Source organism: Rattus norvegicus, chromosome 20, assembly GCF_021556685.1.
Source record: "Rattus norvegicus strain SHRSP/BbbUtx chromosome 20, alternate assembly SHRSP_T2T, whole genome shotgun sequence".
Lineage (NCBI taxonomy): Eukaryota > Metazoa > Chordata > Mammalia > Rodentia > Muridae > Rattus > Rattus norvegicus.
Genome location: NC_141553.1, coordinates 5,322,763 through 5,346,219, shown reverse-complemented (window position 1 = coordinate 5,346,219; position 23,457 = coordinate 5,322,763). Strand labels below are relative to the sequence as shown.

Below are 23,457 nucleotides of genomic sequence, written 5' to 3'. Positions count from 1 at the left end.
TCTGTTGCTAGGGAAAGGTTTCTTGCAACGAGGACCTATGTGGCCCACTGTTTAGTATCAGAGTTTCTGCTTAACATTTCAAGAAACAACTTTCTTCAAGAAGAAGCTTCCCCACTTATTAAAAAAAAGTCTTTAGACAAACAGAACACAAATTCAAGAGTTTGGAAATGTTGGTAAAACACACACTCTCCCGTCCCGTCCTACCTGAAACACATTAGTGAGTCTAGAATAAATTAAAAACCGCTAATGTGGAAAATGGCAATTGTACCTCTGAGTGTGACGGCTGGGAAGACTGCTTTCAAGGGACATTGAATTATCCAAAGAGAAACTGAACAGTCAGGCGATGGAAAATGCCTGGATTCTGGTAACAGGATGCCACTTGGGGATCTCCTTTCCCAGTGGGCTAGACCCCAACATGGACAATTCAGCCCACGATTCCAGGACCACTGGCAACTGCTGTTTTCTGAGGACACTGGAAAATAAACTGAGCCCCAAAGCTCTAAAGACCAGAGAGGGGTGGGAGGCTGCCTCTGGAGATGGGCAGAGATCACTAGAAACCGTGGGCTGGAGAGGATCTCTAGTCAGATTGTGACCTGAGGGCGAAGCTGAGCTTGGACGTGGAGGTCACTGCTAAGGAATGGCCTGGGTAAGCCTTATTCCCCTGGGGACAGTAGAGGCCCACAGGAGGCCCTCACTACCCTGTATCCTGGGTCAATAGGCTGTGGAAGCTCTCCTCCTGTCTTACATGGATTGAAGTTTTTGGTTTTTTTTTTTAGATTTATTTATTTATTTATTTATTTATTTATTTATTTATTTATTTATTATATATCAGTACACTGTAGCTGTCCTCAGATACACTAGAAGAGGGCATCAGATCCCCATTACAGATGGTTGTGAGCCACCATGTGGTTGCTGGGAATTGAACTCAGGACCTCTGGAAGAGCAGTCGGTGCTCTTAACCACTGAGCCATCTCTCTAGCCCTGGTTTGAAGTTTTGAACCAAAAGTGTATCTTGAGATTCTACACAGAGGTGCCTGAAGATGAGGAGGTTTTTACATACTCTCGTTTCTGGAAACACTGCATAATGCACAGAGAAACATTTACTTACAAACAGAAAGGACTAAAAGCGAAAGGGAAGCCTCCAAGCAGCAAGGTTACCCATCTGGGGCTGAACAAATGGTTTGCTGAATCCTCCGCATAGTAGTGGTTGTTTTGAGGTCCTATCTAGCCATACAAAGACCCTCACAGACCAGGAGGGCAGCCATCCTCTTGGCTGCTGATGGTCTGACCATGCCAGGGGCTAAGACATCCAACATCAACTCCCAGATCACTAACGGTATCGTCCTGGGGTCAGGAGGTTGATGATACAATTCTATGGTGCAGGCTGGCCTCGTTTTCAGAGCCAAATCCAGCTCCCACGATTTTTGCATCTATCTTTTGCTAGCTTCTGTAATGCCATACTCTTGGCAAGTGAGTGGTAAGTTTAAAGTCCTTCCAAATACACAGTGCTACTCAGCAACTTATGATGCTGCCCAGTTCCTGTCTGCTGATTGGTTCTGCTCACGAGATTATTAAACTGGATTTCAGAGAATGGCTTTCAGTTCCCCTTTTCTGTAATGGGGGGGAAGTCTCTATGAGGACACCGTTCGTGGTTTCCTATTCTCCCAAAGCCTAACTTCCTGCGTGTCTGAGGGGATTTCTGAAGCCACCTGAATGCTGTATCCTTGGTGACACTAAACTGGGTGAGCCTTCGTCATGGTTCCTCCAGAAAACAGAATTGAATATGTTACAAAAAAAAAAAAAAAGCTTAAGGCTGGCAGAGCACTGGGCAGGGTAGACTTTTAACGTAAAGTGGTCAGGGGCCTCTGGGAAGTCCCAGTGACATCACAGTTCCAGCAGAGCCCACGGGACACGAGGGAACATCACCCGTGGATGATGAGGATGTCACCTGTGCCTGCTGCCCAATGTCCAAGCCTGTGACAGCTCACCACCACATGGCACAGGTCCGTTGTGCTCTCTGCCACCCAAACCACAAAGCTGGTGTCCACACTTAGAACTGTGTGTTCGGGAACCACAGGGTGGGAGAACTGGGCCTCAGAGGCACCTGGGGATCACCTAAAGATTACTGAATGTATGTAAATGAGCTGTCTATCTCAGTGCCCTTTGCCTGTCTACTGTCCTCATTCCCCCCACAGTTCCAGGGCCACGAGTGCATCCACAGTGGACCCAGATCAATTCTGGGGCTTCAGTGGGTTTTACATTTGTTTGGCCCGAGATCTGCAGTCAGTCCCCAGCTTCCATTTTAGCTTTCCTTCCCCCCTCTCTCTCTGAACCCCGAGCTGCTGCTCCGTACCATATCCCAATTTGCTCTTTTGCTCTAGATTTCCATAACTATGGGGGTCCTTTTTTTTCCCCCGTGTAAACTTTAGGATTGACTTCTATAGCTCTGTGAAGAGTGCAATTTTGATGGAGAGACACTGAGGCATTAAGCTCCCTATAACAGAGTAACATTTGGCAACATTTGTTCTTCCAAACAATGAATGTGGGAAGTGTGTTTTTTTTTTCCCCTTTCCATCTCTTCTTCAGTTTCTTTTTCTTTCCATTTAACTTATTTATGTGAGTATTAGGGATTAAGGTTAGGGTCTCATCTCACAGCAGGGAAATGCCCCACTATTGAATGAGAAGCCCAGTGGAGTTCTGTAGTATAATCCTGAGGCAGACCCTCATCTAGGCTGGTCTAGGACTTTCTCTGACGCCCTGCAACTTTAACTTGTGATTTCCATCAGGCCTAGTGAGGCACAGTTACAGGGCACCAGCAAGCCTGGTTTCTTCTATTTTTTTTTTCGATCAGTGTATGTGTTTTTAAGTTCGCAGAGAATTGTGGCTATTGAGGAGTGAGCTCCTTTCACAATTTCCTCCTGAGGAAGTCTGTTGATGGCGCGTGGGAAAAGCTATTGGTTTCAGCTCTTGGTTGGTTTTGTGTCCTACCGCATCGCTGAGTTGACCAGTTATGGGGGTGTTTAGGCGGGGTCATTTCCAGGCTCTCCTATTTGCAGAATGAAATTAGACCGAGGCACGCTTTATTAAGTCCACCTGCACACACGAAACTAAACGGCTCCCATTTATTCCCCATTCCGGTGACATTGGTTTAATAAAGGAAATATTGTCTCTGAGACGTAATTTCCCTTTCTCCCTGTTTACTGCTTTCTTTGTTCTCTATGTACTTACGGGTAACCGTCATCCCAATATTGAACAGACGGAGTCCCAATACTTCAACCTCCTTCCCCCACAGTCCTAAATGAAGCATGAGCTACCCTCAGCCTTTCAGTCCCCACGGAGACCTCCCTGATGCTCTCTACCCCTCCTCTGAAGCCTCCGGAGTATTCCCCCCCACCCCCGAGTTATCTATCGTAACATTTCAGCTATCTCTGAGAGAAGAACTGATCATCTTTTGAGGTGTGCTTTAACAGTGCCTGGCAAGGAAACATGGCAGCAGCTTTGAGATTAACGAAGGAGCCTCTCCCCGTCGCTCCATCTTCCCAGTCCCCAACAAAGCTTTTGGTCCTGTGATTCCTCTGGGGTCCTTGGGAGACTTGACTTAGCTGGTGACAGTAGCTGATTATTTTTTGCTCCTCCCTCCATCCCCCAGGCTCTGAATTGAGCTTGCTATGAAATACAAAAATCGTAATTTGATAGAATTGTGGACTGAGTGATATTAGTGACGCTTCGGAGTAGGGTTCTTAGACCTTACCTAAATCGTGCCACCTTGAAACACTAGCATCTTGTCTTGACAAATCCGCCACCTACTGGTCACTCGTGGAACTTCAACTCTGAGTTCCATTTCGCAGAGAGAGAGAGAGAGAGAGAGAGAGAGAGAGAGAGAGAGAGAGAGAGAGAGCACGCCATGGGGCTTGGTGGATCTTGGGAAGGGACCCAAGAAGAATGGAATGGGTTTCAGGGGTACAAATGCTGGGACTAGTACCCAGTAAGCTTGATTTTTATTTTTTCCCTCAACACTAGGATGCGACTATTATTCCCAGCGTGGCATGAACCCAAACGTCTGAAGAGTTGAAGGTCCCACTTCCCCGGTTTTTTTCCTCTGGGAGAGCATCTTCTTCACATAGGGCAAGCAGCAAGCAGCTTTGAGAGAGAGGATTGGCTGATTCCCGTTAGGCAATATCCCAACCTGAAGTCCAGGGTCAGTGGAAGAGGACAAATAGCCTGACTGAACCTGACTGGGACAAGTCAAAAACCCTGAGCTCCCGGAGCCTCTTAACTCACAGAATGGTGTGTCCAAAAATTACAAGAATTTGGGCAGGAGTTTGTATTTGTAGGAACGGGATAAGTATTGGTTTGGAGTCTAGTTTTCTGTGATCCTAGAGAGTTTAGAGGATTGGGGTCCACCCTGTGATCCCCTCGATCCCCACTTGAAGCTCCTCGCTTGAATCTGCAGCAAAGTCAATTTTATCACTTTCAGGAAACGATAACCAGTGAGTGATTCAGACTTGAAAATTCCCATAAAGTCAATTTGAAAGTAAATTAAGATTTTTAAGGGAAAAATCAAGCATTCAGAGGATCTGGTTTGTCAGAACATTTTTGTATTTTAGGACCGTGATAAAACTGACTGATAGTCCCTGAGCAGAGCACCACAAAGACCCTGAAAGTGGCAGCAGGCCTCCCTCTCCTTCCCTGCCCCAGACTAAGACCACCAAGGTAAAACGATCCACAGGAGCTGTCCAAGATGGCGGCTCCTGTTAAAATGGCGGCTCCACGACATCTCAGCCTGCAGCCATCACGGGGAGCTGTCCACAGTGGTGCATTTCCTTCCCTGCCTCCGTGGGAACTGATCTTCAGGAGCTGTTCACAGTGGCGACACCTTTCCTGCCTCAGCCTACTGCATCATGAGGAGCTGTCCACAGTGATGACGTCTTCTTTCCTGCCTCAGCCTACAGCCTGCTGAAGGATCTGTTCCACAGGAGCTGTCCACAGTGACAGCACCTCCTCTCCAGTCCCTCCTCAGCAGACTCAGAGATGGCACCTCAGCATACACCGGCTGCATCCAGGAAGAATTTTTCCACCATAACCTATGGATCTGATGCATGGAAAAAAGTCACCAATCCCTGGGCAGGAAAACCCACTAATCCCTGAGCTTCCCACAAAAACCCACCAATCCCTGGGCAGGAAACCAACAAATCCCTGAACAGGAAAACCCACCATTCCCTGAACTCTCCCAACCCCCTAATCTCTGGACTTAAAATCCTACCAATCCTCACTCTGGAAATCTCTGTCCTGAGAAGCTCCCCCACTACCCCTAGAAATCCTATATAAGCACTTCCCTTTTGTTTAGTTCTCTGCAGTTCTGCTGCCAGGAGCAGAGGGCAGCCATCCCTGGATCCTCCACACTCTGGATCCTGCTTGCCTGATGTGACTCTCATCAGAAGAAGCCAAGAAGAAAAGAAGCAATAAAGAGAAGAAGCTAAGAGAAGGAGTGGGGGCTGAGGCTCCCACGCTCCTCAGCTCCTGGGGAGACCCTCCCCTGGGAGCTGCAATGCCTCTGCTGAGGAGGCTTCCTCTCAGAGCTGTATGATTCCTGGGCTTCTGTGTCTCAGGATGCCCTTCCATTGGGACGCTGTCCCACCTCAGGGCTACGTGGTTCTTGATCCTCCATGCCTCAGGATGTCCTTCTACTGGGACACTTTCTTCCCTCAGAGCTGTGTGGTCCCTGGGCTTCCAAGTCCCAGGATACTCTCCCATCCAAGCAGAAGCACTTACACTGACAACACAAAGAGTTCTGTAGGTGACAGACTGATGTCAGAGCTAAGGGCTGCCCAGTCTGCAACTGAAACATCTGGAAGTGTCAAGCATCACTGACCACACACACACACACACACACACACACACACACACACACACACACACACACACCACTGCTTCCTCTCTATCTTTCCTTTTTCCTTCCTTTCTCTTTCCCCCTCTCTATATCCCTTCCCTTCCTCTTGCCCTCTCCCTGCCCCCAACTACTGCTTTCTTTAGACTTTTAGCGATCTTTCATTCTAAGGGACTTCAAGTGGTAAATCTCTGCTGAAAGGTCTTTCTATGAAAGACAGATTGGCCGTGATTTCCTGGGTTGCACAGGTGCTCTGCTCCTGTGATGTCATAGCTGTTCTTTTCCTATGATGTCACAGCTACTCTGTTTCTGTGATGTTATGACTTCTCTGCTCCTGTGATGTCATGGCTGCTCTGCTCCTGTGATGTCATGGCTGCTCTGCTCCTGCCATATCATGGAAGCTCTGCTCCTGTGAATGCTTGCTCAGCCCACCCTCCCTTTTCACTCTTGTGCAACTCAGGACCCAGTTCATGAAATAATGAGGCCTCTCACATTCAGAGCTGAGTTTTCCCACCTCTGCTAACCTAAGATATCCCCCACAGACCAACCCCCATCTATCCAATCCTTCCTGGAGAGTTGAAATGGAAACTTAAGGGTTCTTTGGAAAGTCAGATGTGTTAGATGATGTTCTGCTAGGGCAAACATGTGAAGGAATGTTTCACTGAAGCAGACACAGGTGAAAGGATGCTGTGCTAAAGCAAGCGGGTGAAAGGCGCGTCATGAAGGATTCTTTGCTAACAACACGCATGTGTTGGTCCACCTCACACTGCGTAGCTGAGCTGCATTTGTCAGGACTCCATAGAGAGAAATGCACCAAAAAACTTGTGGTGGTGTGCTACAGTTTCTTGCTACTTCCTCGGACTGGGCTGATTGGCAGAGCGATGTCACCTGAGACAGATGCACGTGCTGAGGCAAGACCTGTGGAGGACACGTGATGTTTGGAGGAGTATAAATAGGACTTGACAGGCAGGAGAGGAGGCTGAACTTGGCTTGCTTATAGAACTAGCTGTGCAACGTTTATTAGTCTCTTGTCTTCACTCCAGGTCCCTCCTGCTGACTTGTGCTGAGGCTGAAGCCTGGCTGTCTCTGCTAGGTAGCGCCACATGTTTGCTTTCCCAACTCTATGGAACTGCTGGTGTATCCATGCAGTGTTTGTGAGTGGGTCGAGCTGCCACTGCTAACCTGCGCCTGACAACACAGATAGGATTTGCTCCAAAGAGCCATTTCTAAACAGATCCACTTCCTCCATATCCTTTCTTTTCTACTATCCCTGGTGGGTGATGGGCTAGAATGGAGGCTAATACATCATTAAACGTAGGCTTTGAAAAAAAATTAAAGTTACAGGGAGTCCCTTCTCAGGAGATTTTACATTGAGTCAGGGTGACCACTAAAACTAAGCATTACAAAGCCAGGAGATGGTGGGGCATAGCTTTCATCCCAGCATCGTGAAGGCAGTAGCAAGTGGATCTGTGGGTTGAAGGTCAGCCTGGTCTACAGAGTGAGTTCCACGACAGCCAGGGCTACACAGAGAAACTCTGTCTCAAACAAAGACAAAAAAATAAAACAAACAAGCAAAAAATAACTGATACAGACAGGGAACAACCCTTCTATTCTGAGGAAGAAATAGCTCTCATATCCTTCAGCTCAATCTCAATATCTAATCCTTTGCTCCTTCCTTTAACCTCCCATCCTGCACTGTGGGACCTCATCTAGACCCACTGCCTACATCAAGACTAGTAGCTTCAAGCTAGATGGCCCAGGATTAGCTAATCATTCATCTTTACAGGGAAAGAATTGGGGAGATGCACCTCAAACTGAGTGTGGTGCCTGGCACGCTGTGGTGTTACACTGCTACAGTGAAGGACAGTCACACTTTGGTGTTACATTGTTACAGTGAAGGACAGTCACACTTTGATGTTACACTGTTACAGTGAAGGACAGTCACACTCTGGTGTTACACTGTTACAGTGAAGGACATTCGTGCTTTGGTGTTACACTGTTACAGTGAGGTGTTACACTGTTACAGTGAAGAACGTTCTTCCAAATGAGCTAAACACTGCTCCACCCAGCTCTTAAAAGTAGATCTAGAGACCCCTCAATAATGTCAGAGAGAATTTAGGGGAGCCCCAAGGAAGGGCTGAAGAAAGGGGTACACAGAACAGGGGTGCCCAAGGCCCTCCATTGTACCCACCCACTATGTCACAACGCTTATTACAGTTCTTGGTGAAGCATTTGTTTTCCAGTAAAAGAGAAAGAATAAAACAAAAACACACAGGCACCTTGGCCTGATGCTCCGGTCTGGGAGAAGGAATGTCCCCTCCTAGTCTTGATTTTCTCCTCAGTAGGTGAAGGTTGAGTATCTGATAGACAGACATGCTATGCACTCTGAAGCCCCACAGACTCCGTGTTGGGAGGGAGCTTGGCCCTAGGTGGGGAATCATAGCTATTCAGCAAGCTGGAGGGCAGGATGAAGTAGCCATCACTACCAGATGCCAAGTCACCTACCTGCTGGACAGGGTGTGGAGCAGGAGCCAGCCTGAGTGCCGGCATTCTGAAGAGATAAGTGTCAACATTATAACTGCCTAGAAGGCTAGATGAGTCACAACAGAGTCCAGTCAAAGTCCACCTGCCTTCTGAGTTTCACTTTTAAGTATATCACAATGAGTGGGAGGTGAATGTGCTGTTCTGACTGGAGCCTCATTTTAGAGTGATCCTCAGGGACTTGACTCTGCCTCCAAGTTGACAACATTCAAATCTTGGTTCACCCAAGCCAGAGACGCTTCCACTTTCCTTGGCTGCTCCATCTCCAGTGCTCTCCCGTCTTTAGACACCTGCTATGTGATTGAAGGACACACCTGTGGCTGAGTGCGACCAAGAGCCTCCATTTCACCCTAGAGGAGAGAGCGACAGGTGAGTGGCTTGGAGAGTTTCTCATGAAGGACGAACATGGGAGCGGGGACGGGGAGGAGTCAACTATGAGGAGGAAGTAGGTAGGGCCTACGCACAGCCAACATCCTGTCAGGAAATGGCTCTTACTTCTTGTTGATCTCCACTGTGCATTTTTTTAAAAGAGAGTGGTGTTTGAGACAGGCTCACACTCAATAGCTGACTTCCAACACATGGCAATCCTCCTGCCTCAGCCTTTTGGGTGCTGAGATTATAGTGAGCTACCACAGCAAGCTGAATTTTTCTCCTTTTAACGTCATTGTCTCTTTAGCTCGGGACTGCTTTTCTTTCCAATCAAAAAAACTTTCTTCAGCTCAGGTTGGCTTCAAACTGGACATCCTCCTGCCTCATCCTCTTCAGTATTTGCCTCCTGGTGTATGGAATTTCAACCTCAGGATTCACAAGAGGTAGAAGAAGGAATTCAAGGCCATCCTTGGCTACATAGTAAGTTAGAAGCCAGCTGGACTAAGAGAGACCTTAGAAAGGAGGAGCCTTAGGGATAATGTATAGTGTAACCCCATAGGGAGAGCTCAGATGTGAGTGAGTCAGCTGTGATCAATAACCTCAAAGAACAGGGCCAGACCATGATCTGATATGACGGGTTTGGTGCTGGTTGTTTATTAAGATAGTATAGCCAGCAGACGTCCCAGTTAGCTTGCTATTGCTGTGATAAAAAAAACAAAACAACAAAAACAAACAAACAAACAAAAACCATCAGGACCAAAAGCAACCCGGGAAAGAAATCATTAATTTCACCTTATAGCTTGCAGGTCACTATGAAAGGAAATCAGGGTAGGAACTCAAACAAGAACCTGGAGGCAGGCACTGAAGCAGAGACCATGGAGCAACACCGCTTCCTGCCTTGCCCTCTACGGCTTGCTCAGCTTGCCTTTTTATATCATGCAAGCCCACCTGCCTAGGGGTGGCACCGCCCACAGTGGGCTGGGTCCTCCCCCATCAATCATTAATCAGGACCCCCCCCCCCAATTTACCCATAAGCCAATCTGGAGGCAATTCGTCAGTTGAGGATCCCTTTTGTCAGATGACTCTAGCTTGTGTCAAGTTAACAAAACAAAAACAAAAACAAAACAAAAAAACAACGCAGAAACTGCAGGGCATGGTGGGTAATCACAGCTGCACCTTCTGTGTTTGCTCCAGGCAGGATGGTGGATTTCCCAGGCTACAGTCTATCTGGCGTAGCTGCCTCCTTCCTCTTCGTTCTGCTGACTATGAAGCACCCAGGTAGGGTCCCTTCCTCCCTCACTGCCATGCCGTGCGGATCTAAAATGCACAGTCTCAAAACCCAACCAGGTCACCTGGAAAGCACGTTGGAATCAGTAGCTGGAGCGCGCGCAGTTTTCATCCAATACTCGAACTCTGTGGGCAAGATGGCGCACGTAAATCCCACCAACGAAAGACACAAGATCTCTGTCTAAGTTCTGGAGAAGATTTTTGAGCAGTATTTATTTTTATTTCATCCTAAATCTGAGTTAAATAAGGGTATTTTATGACTACTTTTATTTTATTAGCTTTTAATGTTACATTTATGTGTATGTGGGTGGGGCAAGCGCATGTACAAGGTATGGGGGTGGGTGTGCACGCTGCAGCTTGTGTATGGGGGTCAGAAAACAATTCACTTTAGCTGGTTCTCCTTTCCCACCACGTGGATCCTGGAACTTGAACTCCTGTTCTTCAGGCTTGGTTGCAAGTGCTTTTCCCTGCTAAGCTTCCACTCTCTCCTCCTCTCTACATGGGATATTGAGCCTACCCAGGCTGGCCTCTAACCTCACCAAGATGACCTAGCCACAATGACCTTGAACTCCTGATCCTTCCTGCCTTCACCTCCCCAGTTCTGGGACAGCCAAGGAAGAATGGGTGTCTGTGACATGAAAGTCTCAGGCATCGCAGCCTACAGAATTATCAAACATATCTTTGATTTTCAGATATCAAAGAACATGACTTAAAACTTGGTCAGAAGACTCAAACTTTCCAGGCAAGCCTTGTCTCTAACCCACTATGAGACACTTTTGTAAAACTCACATTTGCTATTTATGGGACCTTTGCCTTCTCCAGAAGGAAAGAAAACAAAAACAAACAAACAAACAAAAAGCAAAAAACAAACAAACAAACAAAAAACCCAACCAACCAACCAAACAAAAAACCCAAAATCAGCTCCTTCCCTGGAATGAATGACCCTGGGAGATAGAAGAATCCAGAGGCATAACTGTTTACCTAAACTCAAAATGACTCCAGAATTAAAATGAAGTCCCCGTGGAAACATCAGCCCACATATTAATTTATTTGGGAATGGACCCCAGAGATGTGGTGGCTTTGCTATATTAAAGATGGGTGGTTTAAGCCTGCAAATCACAGGGCTGGAGAGGTGGCTCCGTTGAGAGTACTGAGTCTTCCAGAGACCCGAGTTCAGTTCCCAGCACCTACTACCGATGGCTCACAACCACTTGTAAGCCAGCTTCAGGCTGATCCTCTCTTCTGATCCTCACACACATGTGCGTGCCCACACAAACACGCATAATTTAAAATAAAACACTTTAAAGAAAAAAAATCCAGAACCCAAAAGCTCATGAACCACAGAATTGTGACAACCACAAGGCTGGTGACACACATTCACGTTCAAACTTTTAAACTTTAGAACACATACCGTTTAATTTTTTTTAACCAGAAAATGTACACGCTTCCGTGTTTTAATTCTCGGAAACATAGACATTAAATCCCCCGCTGCTTTCTGTTAACAAGTTCCAGCATCTTGGCTACTCAGAGCAAGCATCCTGGTCCTCCGGCTTGAGTCTGTCCCCTCTTTCACTGTTCTGCAGATGACTTCAGAGTGGTCAGTCCTGCCCTCCCTATCCTGGCCAATGTTGGAGAAGACGCACTGCTAACGTGTCGGCTTCTCCCCAAGAGGACAACAGCACGCATGGAGGTGAGGTGGTACCGCTCCGACCCTGACACGCCTGTGATGCTGTACCGGGATGGAGCTGAGGTGACTGGGCTAGCGATGGAGGGCTACAGAGGCCGGGTAGAGTGGATGGAGGACAGCACTGAAGAGGGGAGTGTGGCTCTGAAGATTCGACAGGTGCAGCCAGGTGACGATGGCCAGTACTGGTGCCGCATCCAGGAGGGAGACTACTGGAGAGAGGCAAGTGTGCTACTCCAAGTGGCAGGTGAGCATTGGCCCAGGCCTCGGGGGCACAGGGGTACAGAGGCATAGGGGCACAGGGGAGCACAAGGGGGCATCCACTTACCTGTGGGAACTGTATCACCCTTTGCAAAATTCCTTTTCAACCACCAAAGGAAGACATATTCTCTCTCTCTCTCTCTCTCTCTCTCTCTCTCTCTCTCTCTCTTTAAAAAAAAGGAATTATTTGCCTTTACCGTGTGTGTGTGGGTATCCTGCCTGGCTGTGTGTCTGTGCACAATGTATGTGCTCAGTGCCCATGGAGGCCAGAAGAGGGTCAGATCCCCTGGAACTGGAGTTACAGATGGCTGCGAACTATCACATGGCTGCTGGGAACCAAATCCAGGTCCTCCAGAAGAGCGGACAGTGCTCTTAACCACTGAGCCATCTCCCCAGTCCCTCCTCTTCATTTTTAAAAATTATTTCTTTGAGAATCTCATACAATGTATTTTGATCATATCCTTCCCCTCCCCCACCCATCCCAACTCCACCCCTTTCTCCACCCTTACAATCATGGCTTCCCCTCCTCTTCTCTTTCTTCTATCCAGTATGAGTTGTGCTGTCCACACATTCGAGTGGGTGAACATCTGCTGAGCTTGCTCAACCTACAAGGGGCTGCACCCCTTAAGGAAAATTGACTTCCTGCTTCCAGCCCATCCCCCGCTCCCAGCAGCTATCAGTCACCAATATCTTGTCATCTGGGCGTGGGATCCACGCCCAGCTCCCCTGTATGCTGGGATATTGTCTGGTTTGAGGTCTTGTGCACGCTGTCAGAACCGCCCTAGTTGCAGAAGGAGAGGTGGGGCAAATCCAGTTGGTTCACCAGGGAATGAATGATTGTCTGGGGACACTGGCCTCTCTGGCCAATGCGGTTCTTTCTTTGAAAACTCCTTTAGCATGTGCTCTATGTGCAAAGTGATGGGTCCCGTGACACTTTCATTCCGTTTATCATGGCCTTCGATCATTTTACCCATGCCTTCTCCTGTCGCCTCCCATCATCCCCTTCTGCTTCACACCGTGGTCTCCAGTCCCATCCGCTTCCCGTGGATGAGTTACTTTAATTCTTTCGGAGTGATAAAGCGGGTGCTAGAGAGACGGCTCAGCAGTTAAGAGCCCACGTTGCTCTTTCAGAGGACCCAGGTTTGATTCCTGCCACCCACACCGCAGCTCACACCATCTGCAACTCCAATTCCAGAGGAGTCAATGTCGTTTTTGGACTCCATGTGTGGGCACGAGGTACACACATGAGGCAGATGCACGCACAAAACACCCACGCACATAAAATAAAATTTAGCACCCCACTTGATATCATCTCGCTGTCCACTTATCTGTGAATGGATACCCGGGCTGATCCTACCACATTGGCATTGGGAAGCACTGGGAAGGGGTCTTTCTTCAATGAATCAATGTGAGCTTAATTCTCCTTGGGTGGAGCAATGAGTGTTATACATCGGTTCTGATTTTAAGGGTCTGTTTGTTTGTTGTTTGGGGTTTTTTTTTGAGAAACAACCACACAGAACTTTTTTTTCTTGACACTTGTAACTGTAATTGTTCCCATTACTACGTTCAGTTGGTTCAATGGATGTGAGAATCTGTGTGTTTCTGAGCTGCAGGTGGAGCTGGACAGTGACTCACGCCACACTCGGGGACACTGAAAATTAAGTCAAGTGTTTCCTGTGGGTGCAAGTGAAAGGCTTCCTCGTCTGTCTTCCCCGCCAGTGATATAAACAGTTGTAACGTTAAAAAGAAAAAGACACTCTGTGGTTTATACAAATTAGTCTAAAATAGATTTCCCCACTAGAGAAGAGGTACAGTACTTTCCCGACCATTTTACTGCATACCAGAATTGCAACTGCCCACGGAATCTAACAAACCGCAGAAGAAATGAAAACAGCCTATGAATGTGTTGTCCGAGTTAATAATAAATGTCTCATTTACACTAGAGTTCTGCTGTCACCCGAAATGGCAGGCACGGGGTGCTTTCGTACGGGGAACACGAGAAGCAAAGTTGAGGGCACAGAGGTTATCAAGAATAAATTACACCACTTCTTCGGAAGTACCAGAGTCACGAAACAAACGGAGTCACGTTTCCCACCTCCCCCTCTCTCCGTCTGAGTCTGAAGAAAAGTATGGTCAGATGTGAACTTTTACAGATCTAAACAATCAGACCTCGGCTTGAGTGAGAAGGACTCTGGTGACAGGGTGACAGTGTCTGGTTCTCAGACCCTGGGCTCCCACCTCCTCCCTGTGAAGGGCCATCCCTGGTCTTGGTTCCATCTGTAGGCTCTGGGGTTCAAGGATATGCTCTCTCTCGCTCTCCTTCTCACTCTCCCTCTCCCCCCCTCTAGCTCTAGGATCCTCCCCAAACATCCATGTGGAGGGGCCCGGAGAAGAAGGGGTCCAGCTCGTGTGCACGTCCCGAGGCTGGTTCCCTGAGCCGGAGGTCTATTGGGAGGGCATCAGGGGAGAGAAGTTGATGAGTCTCTCTGAGAACCATGTGTACGGTGAAGATGGGCTGTTCTCTGTGGAAGACACACTGGTGGTCAGGAACGACAGTGTAGAGACGATTTCCTGCTTCATCTACAACCGTGGCCTCAGAGAGCCCCAAGAGGCCACCATTGCCCTTCCAGGTCAGTATTCTGGCTTGGGCACCACGGACCTCGGGTTCCAGGGAAACCAAGGACCTGGGGTTCTGGGCATTGCTCAGTAGTAACTCTTACTCCTCTTTAATTATATCTAGATAATATGTTAAAATTTGTAAACATTCACACTATCTCGGTAACTTTCACACTCAGCGTTTAACTCCACTGTGTTGATTTCACCTCACAGATATTCAACACATTGGAAATATAATAAAATTACTCCTTTAACTGAGACATTTTGCTGTGCTGGGCCAGTTGCTTCTAGGAACCAATCATGTGCTTAGTCTGGGTGGGATGGTTTGTTTGACAGCTTCTTGTTACAGTCTTGTCAATAAGTAGTAACAAAACAATAATCAAAACTCACAATACAATAGTGACGGGTGTGTTTCCTATGTCGTTAGAAGTTAGAGTAGAGGAGGAGGGTAGCACTTCATGATTCTAAGAGCCCAGAAGGACCTCGTGCTCAATGATAAAGCTCCATTTACCATTAGTATCTATCACCTACATATCTAATCTATCAGTCATCTATCTGCTGTTTGTCCATCTACCAACCATTTATCAATTATCCATCATTTATCTATCTTCGTGTGTCTAATCCACTATCTAGACATCACATATCTACCAACCAACATCATCTATCTAATCACCTGTCATTGATCAGTCCTCTATCTTGAACATATCATCAATCAATCACCTGTCTTTCCAAATACCTACCATCTACCTGTCATCCATCCATCCATCCATCCATCCATCCATCCATCCATCCATCCACCTATCCATACATCCAATTATCTCCCATCTATCTGTCTCTCTATCTCTCTGTCTTATCTATCTGAAATAGACTTCTTGTGAGACAGTCTCGGTCTATACTCCAGGCTGGTCTCGAACCGACTGCAGCCCTCCTGACTGAGGCCCCCAAGGGTTGTTACTATGTTACTACAGGCAGGGACCAATGTGCTGAGCTAGACATTGTTATTAATGTGATGAGTATTGTCTTTAAACATCTTCAATTGAGACTTTTAGGTCACTGTGTTTGGATGTGTTGCTGATGTAAGCAAAGGGTGCATTAAAGAGTTAAAAGTTAAATGTGCTAATGTTAATTCAGTGCCACACAGTTTTAATTTCTAAGTAATACTTGTTTATGACCACATATTCCATACTTAGCCCTCATTTATTAAAAACAATACATGTATATTACTAGCGCTCAATACCAGCAGAAACAAACCGAATTGACGGTGGTAGAACTCACGGCTTTCTGTTGCAAAAAAAGTAAGATCTGTATCACCGGGTGGGCCATGGGAAGAATGAATTTTCTGCTTTTCGTCCTTTTTAAGTAAATCGAGTTCTTGAAAAAACAACATGAAGCTTACCTTTATTTCTGGAAAGTGTCTTTTCTCTCCTTTACCAAATTCCTTAAAATAGTTTTCTTTTTCCTTCTCCAGAGAAACTCCAGACAGAACTGGGTGAGTGGGACCTCCATGCATGCCCCTGCATGAGGACAGAGCCCGGAGAGCACCCGGGACACCTCATGATCCCCATGAGAGAGGGAGGAAGTGCGAAAGCACAGCCTCTGGAACCTCCTTCAGGGATTGACTAGGGGAAGGCTTTTCCAATTTCTGTCGCTACATGCCTACCTGGCACTCATTTTAGCCTGTGATCAGAGGGTAGCACAAACCGATTGTGTAAAGTCGGCCGGGTTAGAAATGATGGCATATTCATTTTATTCTGAGAGCTTTCGCAGTAAGACTTCCGTATTGGTGTGTAGCCTGGCCTTTCGTTAATGTTTCCTTCAGACCGCTGTGCTCTTCTTTAAACTGCATGCAGAGACTGCAAGTCCCACCTTCCTCTAAGGAGGGTCCCTGAGCCTCATGCCTGCCCTGGGATGCTTGAGGGTTCTGAACCTCACAGGGTGTCCATGTTGGTTCATCCCTCACCCCTTGTCTGGTGTATTTAACAGCTTCCTCGAGGGTAATCGGACCTTCCCAAGCCATCCCTGTCCGAGTCGGAGAGACCATAGAATTAACTTGTCAGCTCTCACCTCAAACGGACGCTCAGAGCTTGGAGGTGAGGTGGCTCCGAGCCCGCTATTACCCTGTAGTCCACGTGTATACAAATGGGGCCCATGAGGCCGGAGAGCAGATGGCAGAATACAGAGGGAGGACTTCACTGGTGACTGACGCCATCCACGAAGGAAAACTGACCCTGCAGATCCACAACGCCAGAACTTCGGATGAGGGGCAGTACCGGTGCCTTTTTGGAAAAGATGGTGTCTACCAGGAGGCCCGTGTAGATGTGCAGGTGATGGGTAAGGATTACCAGGTGGATCTTATGGCCCCTCCAGCTTCCTAACACTGTGGCACGCTGGTTCCAGGGGGATTTCTCTGACACCCAAAATGTTCTCCGTGCTCATTCATTTTCAAGTTTATACTGAACTTTCGGATACACGGATTTGGGGTTTTTTAATAATTTATTTATTTTTTTTTTTACTAATTCTCTGAAAATTTCAAACCATCTATTTTGGTCATATTCACCACCCAACTTCCCGTCCTCTTTATAGAAAGTTAATAAGCCATGAACTCCTTTTTTCTGTTGTCCACATACTCATGCATGTAGAGCCATCCACTGGAGCAAGGCCAACGTGCCAGGAGCCACATCCTTAAAGAGAACTGAGTCTCCCACCCCTGTCCATCCATCCATCCATCCACCCATCCATCCATCCATCAACTGTCCATAGCTCCTTAGCTAGGAGTGGGCTCGTGAGCCCCTCCCACTCCCAAGCTGGAGCGCTGACCAGCTTAATCTAGTGCAGGTCTTGCGTAGGCAACCACAGCCGCTGTGGTGCAGTGGTCCTGTCCTGTCCAGACACTGTCTCAGTACAGTGCCCATCCCCCAACCTCTGACTCCTACAATAGTTCTACTTCCTTCTTCCATGGTGGTCGCTTAGCCGTAGGGGGAGGGGACAACGACATAGACGTCTCATTTGTACCTGAGCCCTCCGTTCAATCTCTGAGCTTTGAGTAGCTGTGAGTTTCTGTCTTAACCACGTCCCACTGCAAGAGAAACTTCTCTGATGAGGTCTGAGGCCTGTGCTAATCTATGAGTACAAAGATAAAGAATTTGAAAGGCAGCTGGATACTATGTCCGTCTAGCAAACTATCAGTAGCAAGGTCTCTCCCTCGGGCTGCATGCTTCACCGCTGTGAGTTCTTGGTCAGACCGGCAGCACTAGGCATGTGTTTCCTGCTGTTGAAAATTTTAAGTGCAGAGCAATCAGGAAGGTGGGGCTCTCAAGCACTCCGTAAAGTGACAGTCTGAGAATATTCCTGGTGATTTTACACAAACCTCATTATTTCACAGTGCTACTAAGATTCTGGGAAATGTGAAGTTTCCAGGAAGTGCAGGAATTCGAAGACTCAGCTAGGTCTACCGCAGGCACAGAATCTGTCAAGACTGACAATCTTGGTGTACTTGGAGGGCAGCAGACAAAAATCAGCCCTAGGAACAGCTCTCCAACGTCAGCAGACAGGAACAGGACGTGCCCAGAGGGCCGTCTGCTACAAGGCTAGCTGCCTCTGCTTTGGGAAGCCTCTCTTCATGTGTCTCATGTCTGATCAAAGTTACTTTGTTGTCAAGGTCAAGAAGGAAAAAGGAGTTGAGGTTACAAAAAAAAAAAAAAAGATTTGAAAATGTATTTTCTTTTAACTCCCAATCTATCCCAGAAGACTTTGCAACAAAAATAGAAAAACAGAACAAGAAACCTTGTAGCCAGTCTGAGCTCCCAAGGGAGGCCATTGGCCCAGAGCTCTGTCCTCACCTCTCCCTTCTCCCGGAAGTTGCTGACCACACACGGGTGGGGAGGCTCCATTTGTTTTCTTGCTCTCTGTCCCCAGCGGTGGGTTCCACCCCACAGATCACCAGGGAGGTCTTGAAAGATGGAGGAACACAGCTGAGGTGTACGTCCGATGGGTGGTTCCCACGACCCCACGTGCAGTGGAGGGACAGAGACGGAAGGACCCTGCCATCGTTTTCTGAGGCCTTTCGGCAAGGAAGCCAGGAGCTGTTCCAGGTGGAGACTCTCCTGCTGGTCACAAATGGCTCCATGGTGAATGTGACCTGCTCCATCAGCCTCCCTCTGGGCGAGGAGAAAACTGCACGTTTTCCTCTCTCAGGTTGGTGATTGCGTACCTTCCTCCTCTGGTTTGGGAACCAAGTGTCAAATGGCTTGGGCTCTGTTTTTTTTCTTTGAGAGGTTTCATGTGTTCAGGCTCCCCTCGGACTTCTGATCCTCCTGCCTCTGCATCCCAGGTGCCGGGATTACGGTTGTGCACCCCACACTCAGCCTGCTGCTGCTGTTTCTTCTGCTCCCTCTTTCCTTCCCCCTCCTCCTTCCCTTCCTCTTCCTCCGCCTCCTCCTTTCCCTTCTTCCTCTTTTCTTCTTTTCCTCTTCCTACTTTAATTTATTCTCCATGGTGGGTATTTTTTTTAAATAAATCTTTTAAAAATAAATATCATCTCTTGCAAAGTTAGCCTATAGGTAACCTAAGGACAACATTTCTGAGTTTCTTGTCCCCCACCTCCTGCCCCTGTGTGTGTGTGTGTGTGTGTGTGTGTGTGTGTGTGTATGTGTGTATGGTGTGTGTGTGTGTGTGTCTCATTTTACTCTATCTACAAACTCCCCCTTGCTGTCAAAACACTTCTGACACTTTCCTTTCTCCTTGGTGTGGATTTTACTCTGCACTAAAAATTAATTTTCCTCAAATCCCTGTCAGTTATAGTCTGGGAGACTTTGTTTTACCACGGTAGTTACTCCAGTGATTCTGAGGCTGAGCGATGTAACACGGGAAGGAGAGAAGGAAATGGGGCGGGGCACCAGCAGACCTAAGTTTGCCTGCTTCCCTTGGCACCTGAGTAGCAGGAAGACTGAACCAGTGGCCCTGGAGAGACCCAACTCTCAGGCTGCTCACATAAGAAAAGCCATGGAGATGTTTTCCTCATCTCATGACCTACTGGGGTTTGCGTTTCAGACTCCAGGATAGCTTTGTTATGGATGACCCTGCCTGTCCTGGTGCTGCCTCTCGCCATGGCTGTCGACCTGATCAAGGTGAAACGGCGGACGAAAGGTGAGTGGGTGAACAGGACGGTGGACGGGCACCTAGTCATTCTTCAGCAGCCGATGAGGCCTGGCTTACATTCATGTCATCATCAAAGCCTAGCGCTGAGGGAGCTTAGAGTTTACAGATAAAACAGCAATGGGGTTAAAAGACACTAACTTTGGAGCCAGAGAGACAGCTCAGTGTTTGAAACATGAGGATCTGGATTTGCATAACCCTGGTCATTTCAGTCTCATCCAGCCTGCTGGGGAAGTACGAGATGCCGTGACCCCTCAGCATAGGAGGATCAGAGGAACCAGAAAGCACTTAGGAGGGAGCTGGAGAGATGGCAAGGGGGAGCTGAGTACTTGCTGCTCTTGCACAGGACCTGAGTTCCGTTTCCAGTGCATACCTAGTGGTTCACTGCCATCTGTAACTCAGGGACTTGGCACCTTCTTCTGGCCTCCACAAGCAGCAAACGTGCCGAGGTTCACAGATAGATATCCATGCAGGCAGAACATTCCTACACGTAAAATAATAAAAAAAAATACATTCTTTTAAAACAAGCTGGAGGAGGAGACAAAGGAAGGGCAGTGGGGAAGAATAACGAAGGGCAAGAGAATTCCGTGACACCTGTGTAAGAAAAGGCCACAGTGGAACCTGCCGCTACTTGGAGCTGGAGAGGTGGCTCAGGGGTTGAGAGCACTGGTTGCACTTGCAGAGGACCCAGGTTCCGTTCCCAGCACCCACATTGCCGCTCACAGCTGTCTGTGACTCCAGTTCCAGGAGAGTTGTGCAGCCTCAGGCTTCCTGTCCTGCCTTGACAATACCCAGCCATGACCCTACGTCCTCAACTGTTATCCCACCCCACCACCAAGCAGGAAATCTCCAATCCTCTAATGTTTCAGTCAAGTGAACTAAACCCTATCTGGTCCCCAACTTCCGGGGCTCCATCTCTCTGTCAGCCTACAAATTGTTCAAACAGTCCCATGCCCTTGGAAACTCAGAGCTCCCGTATCTTTAGTTTCCACAGAGCTGTCCCTCCGCTCCCAAGTGCTATCCTGTGTTCCTGCATGGACCAGGCCTTAGGCCATTCCCTCTCCCCCCAGGTTGTGGGCACAGCACTGTGTCCACTGCTGGAATCTTATGTGCCTGTCTTGGATGGACGATCCTTCTCACCAAAAAGGAAACAGGAGACTGAGGCAGAGTGTTGATGACAGTGAACCCAACCGTGGTGTTAGATGGGGTGGGGTGGGGGGTGGAGCGGGGGTAAGGGGGGCAGCTATTGATACAATGTTTTCCTTTGCCCTGAAAAGGAAGACAAGTCTGTCAGACAGCAAGACAGGACACTGGTAGGGACCCCCTTCAACCCCGAGGGCAAGAGAGATAACCGCACCCCCAAGCTCTTTCTTGACTGTTTCTGTAGTAGCAAAGCCTAATTTCCTGATTTAAAAAGCACTTCTCAGGGCAGAAAGTCTAGCGTTTATATTGTTTATTACTCACAGATGTCTCCTCTGTTTCCAGGACCCACAAACTTCTCTTCACTGCAAACTGTGTGGTCATTTTTTCTGCACCCAGTGATTTTCTTCTCTGCCCAATCCTATTGTGTATTTTTTCTAGGGGTCGTGGGTCCCAGGGTCTGCTGGTATTCCACCTCAGTCCTACGCCCAGCCGGAAGCCCATGGACCCTGCTCTGTGTGACTCCAGTTGTCTGTGACTCCTTCCTCTCTCCTCATCCTTGACACTCTGTAATCCCCTCTTCCTCCATTTTACCTTCCAGACCAAAAACACAACGGCAATCGGGAAAATGGCAGGAATGGTGAAAGCCAAAGGCGAAGGCTTTCCTCTGATGATGAGAGGCTCAGATAAAAATGTACCCCGAAAGCCCAGCGCACACCATCCTTCCTCTCATCTTTCCCCTCAATAAGCAGCTCTGCGCTGACATGGAGTGGTTTCACCTGCTGCTGACCAAAGGTTTTTCATGGACCCGGACCCATTCCTGATGGAGCTGACACCCACAGTCGGGGACGCCTAGACCTGAGCCAACCCAACATAGTCTTGGTCCCGCCCTCACAGTGATGGAATCTTCTCTGCCTTTGCCTCTTTCTGCTGCCCCTCAGGTGATGGTTCCTTGCCTGTGCATAGCAGCTTTCTCTCTTCACCTTCTGGGCTCACCATGAGGATGGAAGAATCTAGACCTGGGGAGAAATGTCGCTCATCTGAGACCCGGATGGGTTTTTCTAGAAACTCCCACTCCAGTAGCACCAGAGGGACAAAGCAGGTGGGAGGAGAGAGTGTTTTGCCTCTTTCCTCAAGAGAAAGGACTGTGAGTCACGGTTATGGAAGACCCAACACTTGCACTACAAATCAGGCCAGGGGTCATAGAAATAACTAAGGGGTTAAAAGCACTGCCTGCTCTTGCAGAGGACCCCAGTTCCATTCCCAGCACCCACATGGTAGGTCACGACCATCTATAACTCCAGTTCTAGGGGATCGGACACCCATTTTGACCGTCTAAGGGCACAGGCACACGCCTGGTACACAGACGTACATGTAGGCCAAACATCCATACATATAAGATATAAATGATTTTAAAAAAGAATTAGACCAAAGCCTCTCATGTGGTCTCTATCTGAGTGTGTCTGCAGCTGGTTCATGTAAGAACCACAGAAAGGAGACAGGGAAAAAAACGCTACTGCTTAAATCCCTCATAAACTATTTCACACCTATCTATGCCATGTTCTAGTGCCTCAAAGGACACAATGTTTCCATGCCTAAAACCAGGGTTTCTATAGTTACTTTGTCAAACAATCTCTCTGTCTTGGCTACTCTTTGATTGTGGTGACAAAACACCATGGCCAAGGCAACTTTACAAAAGGAAGCATTTGATCTGGAGCCTATGGTTCCAGAGGGCTGGAGCCCATAACCATCATGGCAGGAGGGAACTTGGCATCAGGCAGGCAGTCAGGCACTGGAGCAGTAGCTGAGCGCTTATATCTGATCCACAAAGATAAGGCAGAGAGAGCCTAACTCGGAACCATGTGGACCTCGAACCTCGGTGACTCACCTGCTCCCACAAGGCCACTCCTCCTGATCTTTTGCCAGGGTTCCCCAGCTGGGTCTAAGCACTCAATCCCATGAGCCTATGGGGGCCATTCTCATCCCAACCACCACATGCTTGTAACTTCTCTCTAAATTTGCCATTTTGATCCCCACTGGAGTTTACGAGGACAATAAAAGCAGCTAAGTGAGTCCACAGGAGTCTTACTGACTTATTTCTTATCTGCAACCCATTCCTTTTCTCTGGCTGTCAAACTCATCCTTCACGTCCTTACAAGTGGGGGCTGCCAGTGGACCCGTGTATCTGGCACCGACATAAACAGCAGTGCCAGGATGCAGGGAGAACTCAGGAAGGATGCAGTAAGTTATAAAGTAACAGACATGCTGATTTTAACGGCATGTACAAGTTCCCCTTCCAATCTCATGTAAGCTCTCCTGGGCTCCCTCCCTCATCTTTTGGATGGAGGAAACATCATGAAACTCAGTGGCATCACGTTTTTAGCTAAATTGTATAATCCCCCTGCTAACGTTTGGCACCATACCATGATCAGTTAAGAAGGACAAAGTTCTGGACAATAGCATACAATCTACAGGTCAACCCGTCTTCCCAGAGCTGCCTGAGGAGCGGCTGGTACAG

The 23,457-nt window shown here is 47.9% G+C and overlaps 1 protein-coding gene and 1 long non-coding RNA gene across 2 annotated transcripts; one reads left to right on the top strand and one right to left on the bottom strand.

The window, feature by feature from the left end:
- Window positions 1-4,579: 4,579 nt before the first annotated feature.
- On the bottom strand, window positions 4,580-8,829 carry LOC147998539 (uncharacterized). The gene is made up of 3 exons (XR_015645585.1): window positions 8,393-8,829; window positions 8,167-8,312; window positions 4,580-6,805 (listed from the first exon to the last, which is right to left on the bottom strand). It is a non-coding gene; the product is annotated as an uncharacterized LOC147998539 (long non-coding RNA).
- Window positions 8,552-22,364, top strand: Btnl2 (butyrophilin-like 2). Its single transcript, NM_053815.2, is given in 9 exon segments — window positions 8,552-8,797; window positions 9,992-10,075; window positions 11,668-12,015; window positions 14,378-14,659; window positions 16,114-16,134; window positions 16,629-16,976; window positions 18,561-18,839; window positions 19,695-19,790; window positions 21,541-22,364. Coding segments are annotated over 8 exon segments (1,542 nt in total). The 5' UTR covers window positions 8,552-8,797; window positions 9,992-9,996; the 3' UTR covers window positions 21,630-22,364.
- Window positions 22,365-23,457: the final 1,093 nt, after the last annotated feature.